This window comes from Onychostoma macrolepis, chromosome 19, assembly GCF_012432095.1.
Source record: "Onychostoma macrolepis isolate SWU-2019 chromosome 19, ASM1243209v1, whole genome shotgun sequence".
In the NCBI taxonomy this organism is placed as follows: Eukaryota; Metazoa; Chordata; class Actinopteri; order Cypriniformes; family Cyprinidae; genus Onychostoma; species Onychostoma macrolepis.
In genome coordinates this window covers 14,534,741-14,553,486 of record NC_081173.1, presented here as the reverse complement: position 1 = coordinate 14,553,486, position 18,746 = coordinate 14,534,741, and the positions used below count along the sequence as shown (strand labels likewise).

The following is an 18,746-nucleotide window of genomic DNA, read 5'->3' as shown; positions in this document are numbered from 1 at the left end:
ATTTAAGATTATTAAAATGAACATGGGAATTAAATGATTAACATTTGCTTTAAGAATTCTTGTTGAATGGAGTATTTAGAATAATTATCTCAAATGGATTTTCACTTAAAATCCCACTGTGAAACAATCCACAGAAAAGGAGAACTAATGAAAAACGACGCAAGTCCTGTTAACAGAACACCCCAGAATGTTCATGTTCAGAATGGATCAATTGGCTTTAAAGGAGACCTATTACGCCCCTTTTTACAATATGTAACATAGGTCTTAGGTGTCCCCAGAATGTCTGTGAAGTTTCAGCTCAAAATACCCCACAGATCATTTATTATATCATTTTGAAAATGCCTATTTTGAGTGGAAGCAGAAACACGCTGTTTTGGTGCATGTCTCTTTAAATGCAAATGAGCTGCTGCTCCCCACCCCCTTTTCCAGAATAGGGCTGTGCGCCTTTACAGCTCGTTCCTCGGATACACTGCATAAAAAACATCTGTTTGGTTTTGATTATCATGATGTCTATAATGCTGAAATGCGTTTTAAACCTTGTTAATTTCTGATATACGGCTTTCTGAGCGCACACATCCGAAGCACACGCACAGAAAGTGGATTTCACATAGCATATGAGCACTAAACTAAGTTCTCTTTCATGTCTTATTGCGCTTTAACTGTCAAATACACTCAAGTTTATGTTAAAAAACACACAAGTTACAAAAACAGTTGGTTATGTGTGAAAAACAGCTGGGAAAGAAATCACATTTATATTAGATCTGTATGGCAGCAGCGTAATATGCAGTAAATAAATCAATAAATGCACTGCTCTCTTGTCTCCTCTGAGGCTGGGATTCTAAATAGTGTTCTGTGCTCATCAGTGCAGCCAAAGACAGAACAGTTAGCATGCTTTTCTCTAACTTTTACCATGGCGTTACAAATTGTACACCGTCGTCGCTTGCGAAAACAATGGCGGCGACGTGGGTAGAAACTTCAAAAATAGAAATAAAATTGTTGAAAGTGCAATGCGACACTTGCAGCATTTACATTTTTATAATTATGGGAACCATTTAATTGTATTGTGTTGCCATATTCCAATAATAATGGGGTAGAACAGGATTTCGCCAAATGTGGGAACTGCAGGGGGCGTGAAAAGAACTAATAATTAATTAAATAAATAAAATGTAACATTAAAATAAACAAATGGGGCTGCACAGCTAATTTAAATAAAACTGAAATAGCGACATGACATAAATCCTTTGACATAAATCAAAGGATGTGTTTTAAAGGAGTATATAGTCTGTTGTGTTGCTGATTTTATTAAAATTAAGAATTCACACATTTTTAGCTGTTCTAAATGTACCTTAAATTAATATTTTTCAAGTTTTTAGTACTCTAATCAACAGGGACTTGGACAGATATGGATGCTTTATGCAATATGTGTTTATTATTAGTGAAACCATAGTTAACAGAGCATGAAGACCAGACATGTTTCAAAGATCATAAATGTTTTTCAAATTATGTTTATGTTCATAGATGTTTTCTATTAGACATGAAAAAAAGAACATAGAAATATCAGGTTCCCATTACTTCTCTTACTTTGCACTGAGCAATTTACTTACACAAACCTGTTTACATTTTCACACCACTTCTTCTGAACATGCAAAATGCATATTTATTATTTATTATTACATTTGTTTGCCTTTCTGTGCCCACATACTGTATTCTGATGCAGCTAAATTCTCAATAAAACTGTTTTCATTGATATATTTTACGGTTTCTGTTGTCAGACAACGGAATGAATATGAAATAGTGACTGAAACGCGACCAAATAACCAGTTCTCCCTTCCAAGATGTTAATCTGCACAAAAATCCTGATTTATAATCCAGCCATCGTCTGATAAAATCAAATAGGCTACACATAAGATAAAGACAATAGCTGCGCTGTGATTTCGGCTACACTTGCATGTTAAAATTAGAAAAGCAACATAATATGCGTTTTAACTGAAAGCACTGTTCCTCTCAGCCGCTCGCTGAACAGAGCAGACACGGAGAGAGAGGCGTGTGCGCTGGGAAAGAGAGATCTCGCGCTCGTGCGGCAGTACCATTGAGTCTCAGAAACTAAATAAGGTTTGGGCAAACCCTAAAGATTGGTCACTAGGACTTCTTTTTGAAGAAAAAAAAAAGTTGCTAAAGTGGTCTGAAAAGTCGCTAAATTGGCAACACTGTCAGCATCACCATCCATTTCTCCAACTACAGGCTAGGCCACGGGTCAAACAAAAAATGAGCGCTGTGTTAATCGCACATTAATAAAATTAGTGCCGTTAAAATGAATTTGCGTTAACGCGTTAATTTTGACAGCCCTAATATATACACATATACACACACACACACACACACAAATTCGTCCGCCTGCCTCTCCTGTTGCGGATATGGAAGTGGTTCCTGAGTTTACCCTGTGAGGGCCCCTGACTCCACGTCCAACCCAAGGAGGGCTGTTGTACTTCCGTCATGCCCAGTAAAGGGCCTCAGACTCTGAGCCTAGCCCAGAGTGGGCTCCTGTTCCTGTGTGTTTAGCCCTGAGAGGGCTTCCTGTTCCTGTGTCTAGCCCACGGAGGGCTCCTGATACCCCGTAAGCTGCCCTATTTTCGAATTCCGGAAATTTTGGGACGTTTTTTAAATTTGAATAAATTGAAAACTAAAAGACTTTCAAATCACATGAGCCAATATTTTATTCACAATAGAACATAGAGAACATAAATGTTTAAACAGAGAACTTTTACATTTTTAGCCACTAAATGAGCTCATTTCAAATTTGATGCCTGCTACAGGTCTCAAAAAAGTTGGCACGGCGCAACAAAGGGCTGAAAAAGAAAGACATTTTGAAAAGATTCAGCTGGGAAAACATCTAGCAACTAATTAAGTTAATTGACATCAGGTCTGTAACATGATTAGCTGTAAAAGGGATGTCTTAGAGAGGCAGAGTCTCTCAGAAGTAAGATGGGCAGAGGCTCTCCAATCTGTGAAAGAGTGCGTAAAAAGATTTTGGAATACTTTAAAAACAACGTTCCTCAACGTCAAATTGCAAAGGCTTTGCAAATCTCTTCACCTACAGTGCATAACATAATCAAAAGATTCAGATAAACTGGAGAAATCTCTGTGCGTAAGGGACAAGGCCGAAGACCTTTGTTGGATGCTTGTGGTCTTCGGGCCCTCAGATGACACAACGTCATTGACATTACTAAATGGGCCCAGGAATACTTCCAGAAACCACTGTCGGTAAACACAATCCGCCGTGCCACCTGCAGATGCCAACTAAAGCTCTATCATGCTAAAAGGAAGCCATTTGTGAACATGGTCCAGAAGCGCCGTCGTATCCTGTGGGCCAAGGATCATTTAAAATGGACTGTTTCAAAGTGGAAAAGTGTTCTATGGTAAGACGAGTCCAAATTTGACATTGCCGTGTCCTCTGGGTTAAAGAGGAGGGAGACCTTCCTGCGCGTTATCAGCGTTCGGTTCAAAAGCCAGCATCTCTGATGGTATGGGGGTGCATAAGTGCATACGGTATGGGCAGCTTGCATGTTTTGGAAGGCACTATGAATGCTGAAAGGTATATAAAGGTTTTAGAGTAACATATGCTCCCTTCCAGACGACGTCTATTTCAGGGAAGGCCTTGTGCATTTCAGCAGGACAAAGCAAAACCACATACTGCAGCTATTACCAGCATGGCTTCGTAGTAGAAGAGTCCGGGTGCTGAATTGGCCTGCCTGCCTGCAGTCCAGATCTTTCACCTATAGAGAACATTTGGTGCATCATTAAACGGAAAATACATCAAAGATGACCACTGGAAACCTATATCAGGTAAGAATGGAACCAAATTCCAACACCAAAACTCCAGAAACTCATAACCTCGATGCCCAGACATCTTCAAACTGTTTTGAAAAGAAGAGGAGATGCTACACCATGGTAAACATGCCGCCGACCCAACTATTTTAAGACCTGTAGCAGGCATCAAATTTGAGCTCATATTGTGCATAAAATATCTCAGTTTAAACATTTGCTCTGTTATCTATGTTCTATTGTGAATAAAATATTGGCTCATGTGATTTGAAATTCTTTTAATTTTCATTTTATTCCAATTTAAAAAACATATACATATACACACATATACATATATATATATATATATATATATATATAAAGTAAAATGAGATTTGAAAAGCTGCTCAGTTGGATTGTAATGTGATGTTGTTCAAGCCATGTGGCAGTAAGCTGAACAGAACAAAGTTTAACGCTCTCCACAAGTAAACGGCTCACGCAGAGCAGCTGGTGACTTGCGGCTCACTGTAGCTGCTACAGATGTCAAACAGTGGTGCTCCTCTCTAATCCAAATCTCTCATTCAGTCCGGCTCCCCTTGTGTGCCATAGAGGGATTCAATCCCTTTGTTTAGAGCCCAGACCACAGCCTCAAACGGTGCCCCTCTCTATCCAGATATAAGGCCATTCCGCAATTGGGTCAACCCTGGCTGTTAAATTGGATTTTTGTGTGTGCCATGAACCAAGATTGAGTATCCAAACTCGTTCTCCACAGAGCACTCTCCTGTTCGCTTAGAGACACTTTTTGCGCTGTTTTTCTTGTCTACCATCGGCGGATCAACGCTTCATCTCCATCACTGGCTGATAAACAAGAAAAACAACAGCAGCGTTGCACGAGTCAAATCAAACGTCTCCACCTTAATGCGAACAGGCGTATGAGTGTGCCAAGCTGGGGCTTTTTAAAAAGGGAAGAAAAAACGACAACATATTTAAACAGATTGTGAAAACAATTCCATCTGTCGCCTTTGGCTTGCCACCACACAGCAGATGGAACACTTATCATTATAAATGCTAACTGCTTCCACACTGCCAATTGGCACTTAAATGCCTCTGCCACTTCTCCCTCGATGGTGGCACCAAACAAAGGCACTCATTTATTTCATTATTCCATTACGGCAGACTCGATTAAGGTAATCTATTAAAGGCTAGATCAGTGGTCTTCTGTGCCGAGATCCTCTATGTAACGGTAAAGTACTGTAAACGTGGTGAAGGGCTGACGTAAACAACAATCTACACTTGGAGGAGGACAGTCAAGACGACTCTGCGAAAAAAACCCTACTTTTTAATTAAAGACCTTGCAATGCTGCATCTTTAAAAACACTGAATCAATTTCCACAAGATTGGAAAAACTATTGGTGCATACAAAGGGACCGTAACAAAGAGTAGCCTACTGCGGTAATTCAAAGAAGACTAATGGCTTAAAATCCAGGACAAATATGTAAAATAATCAAAAAGGTGTTCGATCAGAAAAACAGTTTGCTACAAAGTAAAAAAACAAACAAACAACAACAACTACTATAGGAGTATTTGGCCTAAAGGGCACAGAGGCAAAAGGTGAATAAATACAAATAAAAAAATAAGTGAAAAAATTAATGAATGTATGAATAAATATTAAACATTTCAATATTAAATATTTTTCAAAATTAATATTCAATATTATTCATATTATTTAAAAAAAAAATGTATTATTAAAAGGTGTTTTATCAGAAAAACTGTTTAAGACAAAGTATGCAAAACTATGGAATTATTTGGGGTAAAGGCAAGAGTGAAAAAATAAATATGTAACTAAAAATAACTAAAAAAATATGTGATTAAAGTATAAAACTTTTTTTTTTACAAAAAAGTAAAGGGCACAAATAAATAAATACACAAATGGTTAAATTTAAATATAAAAATAAACAAATAGATTTTTTAATGCATTGCAGTAGATTTTTTATCAGTTGTGCCCGTCCCATTAAACTCAATGCTTCTTCTTGTGGGTGGTTGTCAGGGTATTGCTTTGTGGTTGCTAGGGTGTTCTGGGTGGTTGCTAGGTGGTTACTTAATGGGCCAAATCTGAAGAGCCCAACTCTAAGCGTCTATGATATTCTGGTCTCAAGACATCACACAAGTCCTCCATTACAGTAAGTATATGGGATTTTACCACCTATTTTATTGTCAACCAAGGCCACAAACAAAAAGTCTGATTGCTTAGACAAGTAATAGCACACCTCTCCCCTACAAGCTGCAAAACTTGCATGTCTGTATTTCTAATAGTGCCAAAGTTTAATACTTGAAAAACCAAAGTATGACCAAATGACCCTTGCTTTTGCAAACTCCACTAATTATAGCAAGATTTCCAATGCCTTTTTTCACATTTTCAAGTTCACTAGAGTCTGCACCAAATTTCAGTGTGCCAGTCATGAGAGCCATTTCACGTGTGCAGGAGAGCCGGTATTCAGTGTCCGTGGAACAGTGCGGCACATTAGTGAAGCCGAACACCACTGACTCCTGAATGGAGGGATGGCGTGGGGTCGATTAGCTGGCCGTGATAAATCAGTACACAGCTTTACAAGGGCTTGCCACCGCCACACCGGCTGGTTAAGGGCATTAAAAATGCAAAGCAGGGCTCCTTCAGCTGCTGCCACACACTGGAGTGCAAGTGAAGATAAATTCTGCAATGAAGCATCTTTCTCTGGTGGAGTTTAGCCGGAGCTACAGAAGAGAGAGAAAAATAAAAGCCTTTTAATCCAGCTGCTCTCCACTGAAGCCTTCGCCTCACTTCTGGGCACACGTCTCCGAGACTAAAGGGAAAACACATTAACCCTGCCTGGCATACGCAAGCCCACACTCACACGTAAATACAGCAAACAAAAAATATTGTACACAAGTCATTCCTTTTACCTGCGTTTGAGCTATTTTGACAGCCATCAGCCAAGGTGAGTGGCTGCAGTGCTGCAGGAGCCTTCTAAAATTGCGCTTTACTTTCTTATTCAATTTTAAAAAACTGTCAGGGAAAGGTTTATTGACTAAGCTTTAAAACAAAAGGTTGAAAAAGACAAAATGAAGGAGGGCTGGAGAGCATGTCGTTTCTCCAATGGATATCTTTTGTCTTCCTTAAGGGAGCCGGGCAGCCGGAGTGCTATCGCAGGATCAGAGAATGCTGGACAGTGATAAGTGGAAGCCATGGAGAGCCTGAAAGACAAGCCCTATCTCAAGTCTGAATACACACACACACACACACCTACCCTCACACTTCAATGTGGCACTCTGCCTCTACATCTAGAGGTATTGGTGCACACGCCTGATCATTCAACAGACAATTGAATATTCACACTGTTACAGTAAGCTGCCTATAAAGGCAGCATTTTAAGGCATCAAGGTGAGCTAACAATAGTACACACACACTTGGCAAAAAAGTCTATTTTCTATTATCGTGTAGCGATGTGTGAAGCAAAGCTCAAACAGCAGTTTTCTGTTGGTCAATGCTACGAAAACGTGAGACCAACTTAAACCCATTACGAAATCTGGGTGGGGAAATCTTTTTTCCCTCACGCAAAATTCCTGGAAGCATGGATTCCTATTGAAATGACAGAATTTTGCCAGTGAACATTCGCCAAGCGGTGGTAAATGTAACAGCATCTTAAGCCTGTTCTAAATTTAACACTGCCTTGACTCAGTAACACCATGAAATGTTGAAGAAATGTTGTTCATAAATATTACAAATTTCATTCAATAATGAAAAGCATTAGCATCTATGTTCTTTATGCATCTGTGTTTTTTATGCTTAGTGGGTTATTGCAAGGCATGCAAGACCAAGTTCTATCTAAAATGAACGGAGAAATACTGAAATCTCAAACACTGCTTGCCAAACTAACATTTTTTGTAAAGCAGCAACAAAATCTGACAAACTGTCCCATAAATGTTTTTTTATATCCTCAAATATAATTTAAAAAGTGTATATTTCACATTGGTACAGCCGAAGCACATGTGCAGCCCAGTGTGCATCTAAAAACAGAATATTGATATGGAAAACAGGAGCTTCCAATAGCAGCTGCAATGAAGCAATGATTTTACCAACTGGCAGCTGGCTATTTTCTTTATGGAGGGACTTATTCTGCCCAACTGTGTGTTACACTTTCTCCCATTGAGTGAGACCATCTTGGTACTTATACACAGTCTTTGACATTGTGCTGTTCATTTAGCAACATGCTAATGTCAAATGTATTTGAATCAATTTTAAGCCAAGCAAGATGTAGCGCTATTTGTGTAACAGTGTGTTCCAAATCAGTTACTTGTGAGGTTGAGCTATCTTCTACAGCAACTGCTTTTGTACGGGGTAGGCAGCAAGGCACCTCGTTAAGTTTCGGAAACAATTCTAAATGCTAATGTTCTAATAAAACTGAAATGCTAGGGAGCAGCTCCAGTGGGGTTTTTACTGATGGCTTAATTATGGCTGTATCAGTTTCAAGGTGGTTTTATAAAACAATTAAAGATGATAAAGTGTTTAGGTTGTCTATTTCAAAGTAATCAACAAGGCTAGCTGTTGTGACCTTCACCGATAACCTATGCGAAAGCTCAAGAGACTAAAGAACAGGTCAATTATCTATTTTACGTGAGGAGCAAAGAATCAATTTCGTGTCAGCAAATGAATGTTTCACCCAAGACAACAGCTAGAGTTAAACCACCAATCAGAGAGAGCTAGAACGGACTAGTGGACAAAGTCCCTTGAGCCAAGTAATTCCCATTTTTCAAAAGATCTGTGGGTCTCTCTCAGCCATGTTTTCATTAACATAAGAAGCTGAACTAAGACATAACTGATGATGTCAAGCATCCATGGTTATCAAAGCCACCTTTATCTTTAGTGGAAATCTGCAAAACGCAGCTGGTGGGTATTAGAAGCCCAATTTCAAGTATTGGCTTTTTGACACACGTTCGTCATCAGCGAACTCATGATATGCTCATACTCACAGTCCCCCTCACTTGAAGCTTCTTGGGCTCTGGGCTCATTTCTTGAGGGATGAATTTGATTGGTCCCTTGATCTGCCTCCTGGACCTTTTGGTTCCATCTGGTAGCGTCTCCATGGCGATGTCAGCCTCATCACTGCTGGCCTGGTCGCACTCAGAGCACTGCCTGGAAAAGGATGAGCGACAGAGAGAAAGAGTGAGAAAGACAAAGGAGTCAGGTATTCTTTTGCTTTCATTTGACCTTATTGATTCCTCAATATGGAGAAATCTTTGAGATGAGAGAGAGGCTTTCAAGGTCCATGTCAATGTTTTTCCATCAGAAGCAGATGTGTCGTATTCATTCCAACAAAAGGGTTGTTAAAATATCCTGCACAAACAATATATGAAATTGAAGGAATAGCCGAATTCTTCAGTGCGAGCAAAAGCTTTTTGATTATACAGTATTACTGTCTCTGGGGCAGGCAGTTGCCAGTAATTAGGTACGACTTGGCCCCCCACACAATTTTATCTTTCAAATGCTTTCTAATTTCCATCCAGCAGTGCGGAACAACATCACGCTTTCTTATTCATGGATTAAATGAATTACTCGAATCAGCAGCGAAAGCATTGGGCTCAGCTTGACAAATAAACAAAACACAGAAACGCTCACGCACGCAACTGTGGAGCTCCACATAAATTTTCAAAGTGACAGTTAGTATAACCTTATGAAAGTACTGCAACTGGAATACTGCACTTAGAATTTGAAATAGCACCTTTATTTTGCTATAGACTTTTGAAAAAATAGAGCTGTTAACTTAACATGCTAAATTAGTAATTAATTATAACAAAAAGGCGATAAAAATCTTGCAATTAATCATGCCCCCTGACCCATATACAAATTTGATTTATTTATTAGCATTTCATGTAATACGATTAAAATTTGTGTTACATTGACAGCTTTTTGTTAGATTAACAAAAAAGGGAATTGTTTATAAAATGTTGGTTTCCTTTAGAGCAGGGGTTCCCAAAATTTGGGAAAAGTTAGTATTTCAATAATTGATTTTTTTTATAATTTGATTTTGAATGTTTCACATGACAAGCAAGCATGCATTCAAAAAAAAAAAAAAAAAAAAAAGGGCCACATTAATCTTTTTCGGATGTATGCATCAAAACAATGCCCTACCACGCATCAAAGCAGTCAATACAGCGCACTCAAGAATAACAAGAGGTGGTTGCCTGCGTTTACTAAACTGGAGCTTTTAACTCTTGTTGCTGATTTGAATGGTGATGCTTCCCGTATTAAGTGGCCTTTCATTTTTAACCAGAAATGTGCACGCTTTTCTGACGTTCATTTAAGTTTTCCATGTCTTTTCCCCATGTCACTTAAAATGTGTCCGTTTTGACCCGTGAAGAAAAAATGAACGATCAGTTGTGGAACTATTCTGTCATAAATTGCATACCATTCATTTCTGAACTTTCTACCGCCTGTTACTGGAAACAAAATTACTGGTTGATATGTCCCGATCTCAATAAGTTTACACACGCTTTTAGTCCGTGAACTGGATCTCGCTGAGGACGCTGATATTTTGAGAACGAATCCAGCATAAACATGCGGATGTCATTCCCGAAACTTTGCAGCATGTATGTGTCCAAAAAAAACGAAAGTTTCATACAAATTCTGAACGGATTATAGCCTAGAAAGCACGCAAAGCGCACTCCCATTTTTGTCACTAAAAGCATCACTCATCTTAGTTCACTGTGATCTCACAAAGTTCCATTATAATCAATGAAGCTCTCTAAACTACAAAATGAATTTCTTATTTACATCACGTCTGCCCTTATGAGATGATTCACGAGCATTCGAAACTCTGGCGCTTTCAGCGGTGAGTGAATTCTGAAAACTCTAATAACATTTCTGATTAGCCATTGTGTTGAAGAAATCAAGAGATATATCCGTGTTTGGCTACATTGCTCAATTCCGCAAAAACACATTGGATAGTTTGCCAGAATTTTAATTGCTTGTGCTTATGTTTGAGGGTATTTAAATATTTTCAATCCGTCTAGTATGCCCCCCCCCTTTACATTTTTATAATCACTAGCCAGTATTGATTATTAGAAACCCTGCTCCAGAGATGTCAGCACTTCAAGAAGTTACTTCTATAACATTTTAATTCCATCTCCCACTCCTATTCTTACCAGTAGCTGTTTTTGGTCTTCTTCGGCATGCGTGTGAGAGGCGGGTCCAGGCAGCCCAGGTGGTAATGCAGCTTACAGGTGTCACATAGCAGTAAAAGATGCTGGTCTTGGTTTTTCTTACAGATCCCACAGCTGCACAGAACATGAAACTGTTTCTTATTTACAGCACACAACCATATTAAAACATTGCCTCTTAAGGCATCTTTTCACACATTTTTCTCTCTTTTAGCACATAATAATTTATGAACTCTAGGTCAATGTTTAAAAAAAGATATTAGAATAACAGTGGCCAGGCAACGATGCCGGGCACATGCTGGTGCCCTGTATTGGCTGCAAGCTAACCTGTAGAGCATAGCTGGGAGGTTCGACGACTTCCCTGGTGATCCTCCCTCCTTCTTGCTTGGCTTTCTCTCTTTGGGAGCTTTCAGAACTGCAGGAGAGTTCAATTTCTGCAAATAAAGCAGAGCGCTGAAATTCAGATACATTTGAAAGACACATAAACAGCATAATATTAAACCACACCTTCATAACTAGACTTTTAAGGTCATATTCTAAAGAAAACATTGAGTGTTTGCCAGGCTAGTGCTGTGCAGATGATAAGGTGATCTGGGTGAAGCACCTCCAGTATGATATTTGGGTAACTAGATATTGCATGCGTCCTTCAATGCATCTCTAGTGGATATTTCAGCCTGTTTTATTGTCTGCCAGGCAAAAACTGTAAGTCAACCACTTTAGAAAAGTATCAGCACATCTCTCTCCTCAAATAACTGCACAACTTAAGGTATTAATATCCTTATCAAGCACTATTCGGTATCATTAATTTTCAAAAATCTGTTTTTGATGATTTTTTGACAAATAGAGGGACGAAGGGGTAGATAAATCAAAAGATTATTATTATTATTTTTTTTTTTTTGATGGATGGATGGATGGATGGACACAAACGTAGGCTAAAATAAATAAAAGGGAATGCAAATGGTGATACTCCTTCAAAAGAAAAATCAAGGAAATCTATTGAGGAAAAAAGTGCTCAGAGCAAGAACAAAATGCTTTCAATTTACATTATCATCAGTGTTCAATCGAGAATGTTTTGTCCCTGAGCACTTTGGCATTTTTTGCTTGCTTATTAATATTCTCAGAAATTTCTTCTTTCAATATTGTGTGCAAGATTTTCTTTGTCTGCCCCTCTGTTTATGTTTTTCTTCAATGTTAAAATACTTTTAGCCAATCCTTAGGTGAAGAGACAACAATAAGCACAAACACTGTGGCTCTATGGAGCTTTCAATATGTTTGTTTGAGCGGCCTGACTAAGAAACACTGCCTTAACAAATGATGCCTTCAATAAATGGTGGGTTTGTGACAACGGATGCTGGCTGGAGCATTTGGGAAATTTATTTGAATTAATGCTTTTCTGTTTGATGCTGCTGTTGGCACAGAAATAACTCAATTTATGTCTGTTTTACTCTGGTTTCCTCTACATGTAACTTTCCTAATAGCTTTCATCATAGTTACGGTGCATCACACAAAGCACTGTGACTCCTTTTATAGTGCAAATACAAGGAAACTAAAGATCTTTAAAGATCTTTTGACCAAACAAGGTCACTTGACATTGACATACACTTTGTATTTATATTTAAAGGGAAATGAAAGAAAGGGTGAGCCAGATCTTACTTAGGAGGTGACTGTGTGTCTTTCATTCTGAAATGCCAATAAGCAACATTAGACATTTTATCTATAGATAGTAGGTACAACTATTGCAATAATATAATGTAAATAAGTTCAATCAAGGTTTTCTAAGAAAGTTACTTCTAGAGCTGCTTGGATGGTTTGGAGAGAGGATGGTGGCCAGGAAAAAAAAAAAAAGTTTTCTATTTTCCGTCTATACATCTGTGCTGCATCTTTTCTGTCTGGGTTAATTAGAAAAATTATCTAGTAGGAACCGGTCGCGCAGCAACACAGAGCGGCTTCTCTCTAGGGGCTTTCTAATCTGAGCGTGCTCAGTTCTGTGTGCCCATGGTGACAGTCCCTCTCCACCGCACCACAGGGATTATAACAGGCCGGAGAGCTGAGCGAGGAGATGCCAGGTTTCACATCCTGCAAGCTCTGGGTTACTGTGGACAGTCCCTCCTATCCACACTATTTCAGGGGGAATATTATTTGGAGAAAGGTGTTTGCCGAAGAAGAAAACAAAACAACAACAACAAAAAAAAGCTTCACAAAACAGCCGAACAGGCGGTTGGCCATCTGCTGAGGGAGCCAGACAGACTTTGCTGTCTTGCAGAGATTGTGGAAAATCCCATAGGTACATTGAGAGGGGTCATATAACTAACGAAATTTCCAAATGAGGTGGACTTGTCTGGGGAGCCCACAATGACGTTGGTGTCTACATGAAATATTTAATTTAATATAAGATTTTTATATATATTAATTAAAATGACACTTTTTTTTGTCCATAAATTGTCAGCAAAGTCTACAGCTGAATTTTTCTAAAATTCTCTGAAAAACTTGATTAAAAATAAATAAATAAATAAATAGTTAGACTAATGTCTAAGTTTTTGTACATAGAAAAGCAGTGCTTTGTCGTTGTGCTTGTTTTTTGTGCCAACTTAGGACTGTGTAAAAGTTTAATGGGCATTAAGTGTGCACATATAGCAAATAATAACTTGCTCAAGTGTCAAGAACCTGATCAGTTTGACTCGGCTATGAATCATTCAACTTTATTTTTGAATTGGATTAGTTTGAGTCATTATCAGTGTCAAAGTGTGCATCGAGATATATAATCTTTGCAAATAATTTTGTACATCAATGGCGCTTTTGATATTTCCAGGTTTCTCTGACGTGTAAGTCATAGTGGTGAATGGAAACTACCACAAATATTAGGGATGTAACAATGCAGCACATTTTTTGGCTGCCTTTAATTTTAAATGGCAAGAGCACAGGCAAAACCTTGTTTATATGAAGAGATTTATTTTATTTGTGTTATTTCAATTTAGTTTTGTTATTCAACATATTTCAATTTCACAAAGAAATATGCCGCATTTTGTCCAAGCAATAATAAAAGGACACTTTTTCATTTGTCTTAAATCTTCATTTGTCCAAAAGAAAAAAAAAGAAAAAGAAAAAAATTGTTTGAGTTGAGTGAATCGTTACATTCCTAATAAATATAATTTTTCACCTCCATTGCAAAACTGATCATTTTCTGAAAATGACTGGACTGATGGTTCATAAAGCTGCAATTTTGTTTTTTGATATGCTTTTTTTGCCAATAACTTTAAACTTTAAGATGAAAGTTTAATTGTCTTTTAATAAGAACATTTAAAACTGTGGAATATTTGTTCACGAATAATAGCCTAATAGTCCATTTGTGAATCAGATCATTGTTCAATTTGATATCATTGTTGCAACATGAGTTAAAATGTAACTGTAGGACGCAAATTATAACATCTTTGGAAATATTTTGCACACCAATGAACCCTTTTCACATTTCTGGGGTTTTCAGAAGTGGAAGTCATTGTGGTGAACAGAAACTACAACAAATATAATTTTTGCATTACCATTTGCTCCAATAGTAAGAAAAGAGACAAGTGAAAAATGTCAAATTCGCCGTCACGCCCCAGCCGTTGTATTAGAAACACTCATGCAGCAGCTGTAATTTAATGCTGTAAGGTAACACAACAAAAAGTACAGTGTTTTTAAAAGTTAGAAGATCGTATTGACAACAAAAGATATGCTGCATACAAGTTTGCAAAGGTCAGAAGATCCTTTCGCTACCAAAGACGTTTTCATACCCCCTCTCACAGCGCACCGGTGAAAGTTCTCCCTCACCCAGGGTGGCACGAGAGACGAGACCCTCTCCTGAGATCATCAATAATTTGAGGGTTATGTGCAGACGCCAATGACTGATAGGGAACAAAAATGTAGTAGATAGATGACACAAAGGAGTGGGGCGCCTTGACTGATGTTGCTACTTAAGAGCTGCGCGTTTTCTAATTATGTGATTTATGACCATCATTGCAGATTCACTGGCTCGCTCTTTTCCAGACCACTCGGCTCTCCTCGCCTCCTTCTACCTCCTCGCTCCATTATTGCAGCATTTATCTGCCGAGAGGACATTTTAAGAGATCCTTTTAATTAACCATCTTACACACTTTCTAAGCCGGGTAACTGGTTATTCAACGCAAATTAAGTTTTAAACAAGTGCGCATGGGTGCATACAAATGGGAGCCTTTTAAATGCGTTGTCGCTGCATCAAAAGTGAGATAATGACGCGAGCAGCAGTTCAGACTGTTGTGGTTTTAGGTTATCGCAGGAAGTTTGGACTCTCATCTTCATTCCAGACAGGCATCTCATCAAATTCACTCTTCCCGGGTGTATCACAGTGATTAAAAAGGTGACAAAACACAGAGGACTGGCGATACCTCCTCAGTGACATGTTTTCATTCTGAAGCCACACTGGCTTTTTACCACTACACTAACTCTCCACATATGCACGCATAATCTGCATGAAATTGAGCAACGTTTAGCTCCAACAAAAGGAGATAAACTTTGACAAACTTTTGGAATATTTTCAAACCTTGAATCCTAACAATTCCTTCCACGGTTGCTGTTGCCAATGACATTTTGTTTCGGGCATATCCTTCTAAATGGCATTCTAAGCACAGACTGTTATTTAGACAAAAAGAGAGATCTATAGAACATTTCAGACTTTCACATTTTCGCACTCATTAAGTGACCGTCACCCATGGCGACGCACCTTGGTGATGTGGTTGCCATAGTGAGCAGGGGAGAGGTTGGCGGCTTTTAGCTACAGAGTCAGGGCTGAGTGCATGGCCAATGACAGGTCAATCAGTTAGCGCAAATGAAAGAATTTCGCAAACAGGAGGCCCATTACAGCGAAGAGAATTACCTCAACGCTGTCTACCCTGTGGAGTGCTGCCTACAATCTAGATTTCTTTCAATCACAGCTCATTACCCAGGTGCAAAAAATCCAGGGAGAAGACTTCTGCTCTCTTTACACTCTTTTCACTGTGAAGTCAAAAACGAATTCTGTGAACAATATGCTCCTGCTGCCAGATCCAAGTGACATGTCTCATGTGAAACTGTGAAATGTGTCTATTAGCCAAAGAGATGTTGACTCAAATCACTTCACACTTTATTGACTAAAGGTTAACAAGCTATTATGTTCAATATAGCTTTCAAAATAAGAGTCTGATGTACCATGCAGACATATATGTTCAAATATATATATATATATACACTATGCCATGTATACTATGCCAATAGTTCAAGTGAAAACATTAGCTAATTATTGCAAAGGTTGTTTCAGAGTAGCTGATGTCATGTTAAGGGAATTAATTTTCTGAGTTTAATTTATCAGTCGTTACTCCAGTCTATCACATGATTCTTCAGAAATCATTCTAATATGCTGATTTGCTGCTCAAGAAACATTTCTTATTATAATTGCTGAAAACTGTAGGATTGTCTGATGAATGGCATTTTAAATATATAACCATTTACTGTCACTATTATATTGTGAATTTCATACATCCTTGCTAAAATAAATATTTATTTCTTAAAAAAAAAAATAAATAAATAAAAACTTAACTGACCTCAAATTTCTGAATGGTAGCGTAACTTAAAAGGTGCGGGGAACAAAATGTTCAAAAAGGATAACAAAAACAAATGAATGAACCAATGTTTTAAACAGACAGATACAAATAGAGTACCAAAAAAAAAAAAAAAAAAGACCTCACCAAAGCAGTTCGCCCAAAAATGAATTAATTACTCGACCTCGTGTTGTTCCAAACCCGTAAGACTTTCATTCATCTTCGGAACACAAATTAAGATATTTTTGATTAAATTCAAGAGCTTTCTGACCCTTGTGACGATCCTCTATAGGGTTCTGTGCATAGATAGTAACGGAACTACCACGTTAAAGACCAGGAAAGGTAGTAAGGACATCATTAAAATAGGCCATGTGACATCAGTGGTTCACCAGTAATTTTATGAAATGCACACGCATGCGTCATGGTACTGTCATGAACACACGTCAAAGACTGACATGAAAATAATGACTATTCAACAATTTCTTCTTTTCCGTTTTCTTACAGTTGCACCACTGATGTCACATGAACTATTTTAATGATGCACTTACTACCTTTCTGAGCCTTGAATGTGGTAGTTGCATTGCTGTCTATGCAGGGTCAGAAAGCTCTCTGATTTCATCAAAAATATCTTAATTTGTGTTCCAAGTTCTTACGGGTTTGGAATGACATGAGAGTAAATAATTAATGACAGAATTTATATTTTTGGGTGAACTATCCCTTTAATACTTTATGCTTTATTTCATTCTAAATATTATCCTATATAAATCCACTTTAAAAACTGATTGCTTTAATATTTTTTTTGATATGTAAATTAAATAGAGACATCACAATGCATTTCAAAACAACACACACTGCATTTACATACAGAAGTATTAAAGGTACAGTAACAAAAACAGCCTCTTCAATCCAAAGGTCATTAAGAGGGTGGAAAATAGTTGCAGAAAACAAAAAATAAATAAATGAAATAAAAAAATATTTTTAAGAAACCTTGAGTTACATAGGATTGAAGTGGAAATCAGAAATATGCTATGAAAGTGTAAAATATGGGCCCATCCCAACCTGATCAGAGTGCTTGAAGGAAGCGGTTTGTATCAGGGTGGGTTGTAAGCTCACTGGAGCTGTGATAGATGAGGCGTACAGTCGGATCAAGGATGGGATGGGGCGGAGAGAGACGGAATGAAGATGGACAGGGGAGAGAAAGGATGAGGCAGTTGAAGGTAAGCCATACCTGTCCAAGGACCCCCCCCATCATGCTCCATATGGCTTGGCCCTCGGTCCTCAGCTGGCCATTGACATTCTGCAGGTCCTCCAGAGACTCGCACAGCTGTGGCAGATAAAACCGCAGCAAGGCGGGAGATAAGATAAGACAAGGACAAGTTGGGCAGCTCAGTCCGTTACACACATACACACACACACACACGGAGGGACTAACGTGTACAAATGCAAAAGTGTACACATATCTGTGAACATCTGAATGGCCAATACATGCATATGCTTACAGTGCATTACAAAATCCAGGTTGATTTTAGGCAAACAACAAATGTTACACATCAAAACAAAAAAAAAAAAAACATTTCCTACTATTAACAGATTCAGAGCCCAGCACACCATGAAATAAGGCATTACACTTCCTGCGTTTACATCTGTCTCTTTCACACACACACACAGTGGCATTTCGCCGTGTAGGGGCCACTCTCAGCTCCAGACAGTAGATAAGCATCAGGCAGGCGTTTGATAAAGACGATGATGAGAGGAAACAGTGGAGAGGTGAAGTTATTATGGGTATGTGAAACGAAACTACAGAGAGCCGCCCCTTATCTCTGCTGTCTGTGAAGATGAGGCTCCACGTAGGGAGCTTGAGCTAACATTTAAAACCGGCTCCTCTTCACCACAGATTAATACTGACGGCTCAGCGGGGGCTAACACATATTAATGCAATTATTTATATAGTTACATATCATTAATTTTAATGGTTTTTACAAAAATTGTATTAACAACAAATTTCAATCCTATTTATACAGTGGCCTCTACAAGCATTTGGGCATTTAAAGGGACAGCTCACCCAAAAACAAAAATTGTGTCATTATTTAATTTTTTTCTGCCGAACACAAAAGATTATATTTTGAAGAACATTGGGCTTCAAACAATATTGGACCCCATTTA

General features: G+C 38.3%; 1 protein-coding gene across 3 annotated transcripts in view; it reads right to left on the bottom strand.

The window, feature by feature from the left end:
- The window catches only part of phf14 (PHD finger protein 14), an 87,925-nt gene that overhangs the window by 39,112 nt on the left and 30,067 nt on the right, over positions 1–18,746 (bottom strand). For 2 of the 3 annotated variants that reach the window (XM_058753927.1, XM_058753928.1), the window contains exons 11-14: positions 17,812–17,907; positions 11,323–11,429; positions 10,981–11,112; positions 8,809–8,971 (exon numbers count right to left, since the gene is read on the bottom strand). In XM_058753927.1, coding sequence (XP_058609910.1) covers positions 8,809–8,971; positions 10,981–11,112; positions 11,323–11,429; positions 17,812–17,907 — 498 coding nt within the window. Of the gene's footprint in view, positions 1–8,808; positions 8,972–9,011; positions 9,173–10,980; positions 11,113–11,322; positions 11,430–17,811; positions 17,908–18,746 lie in introns of those variants that run through there. The other variant, XM_058753929.1, reaches the window with a different exon arrangement.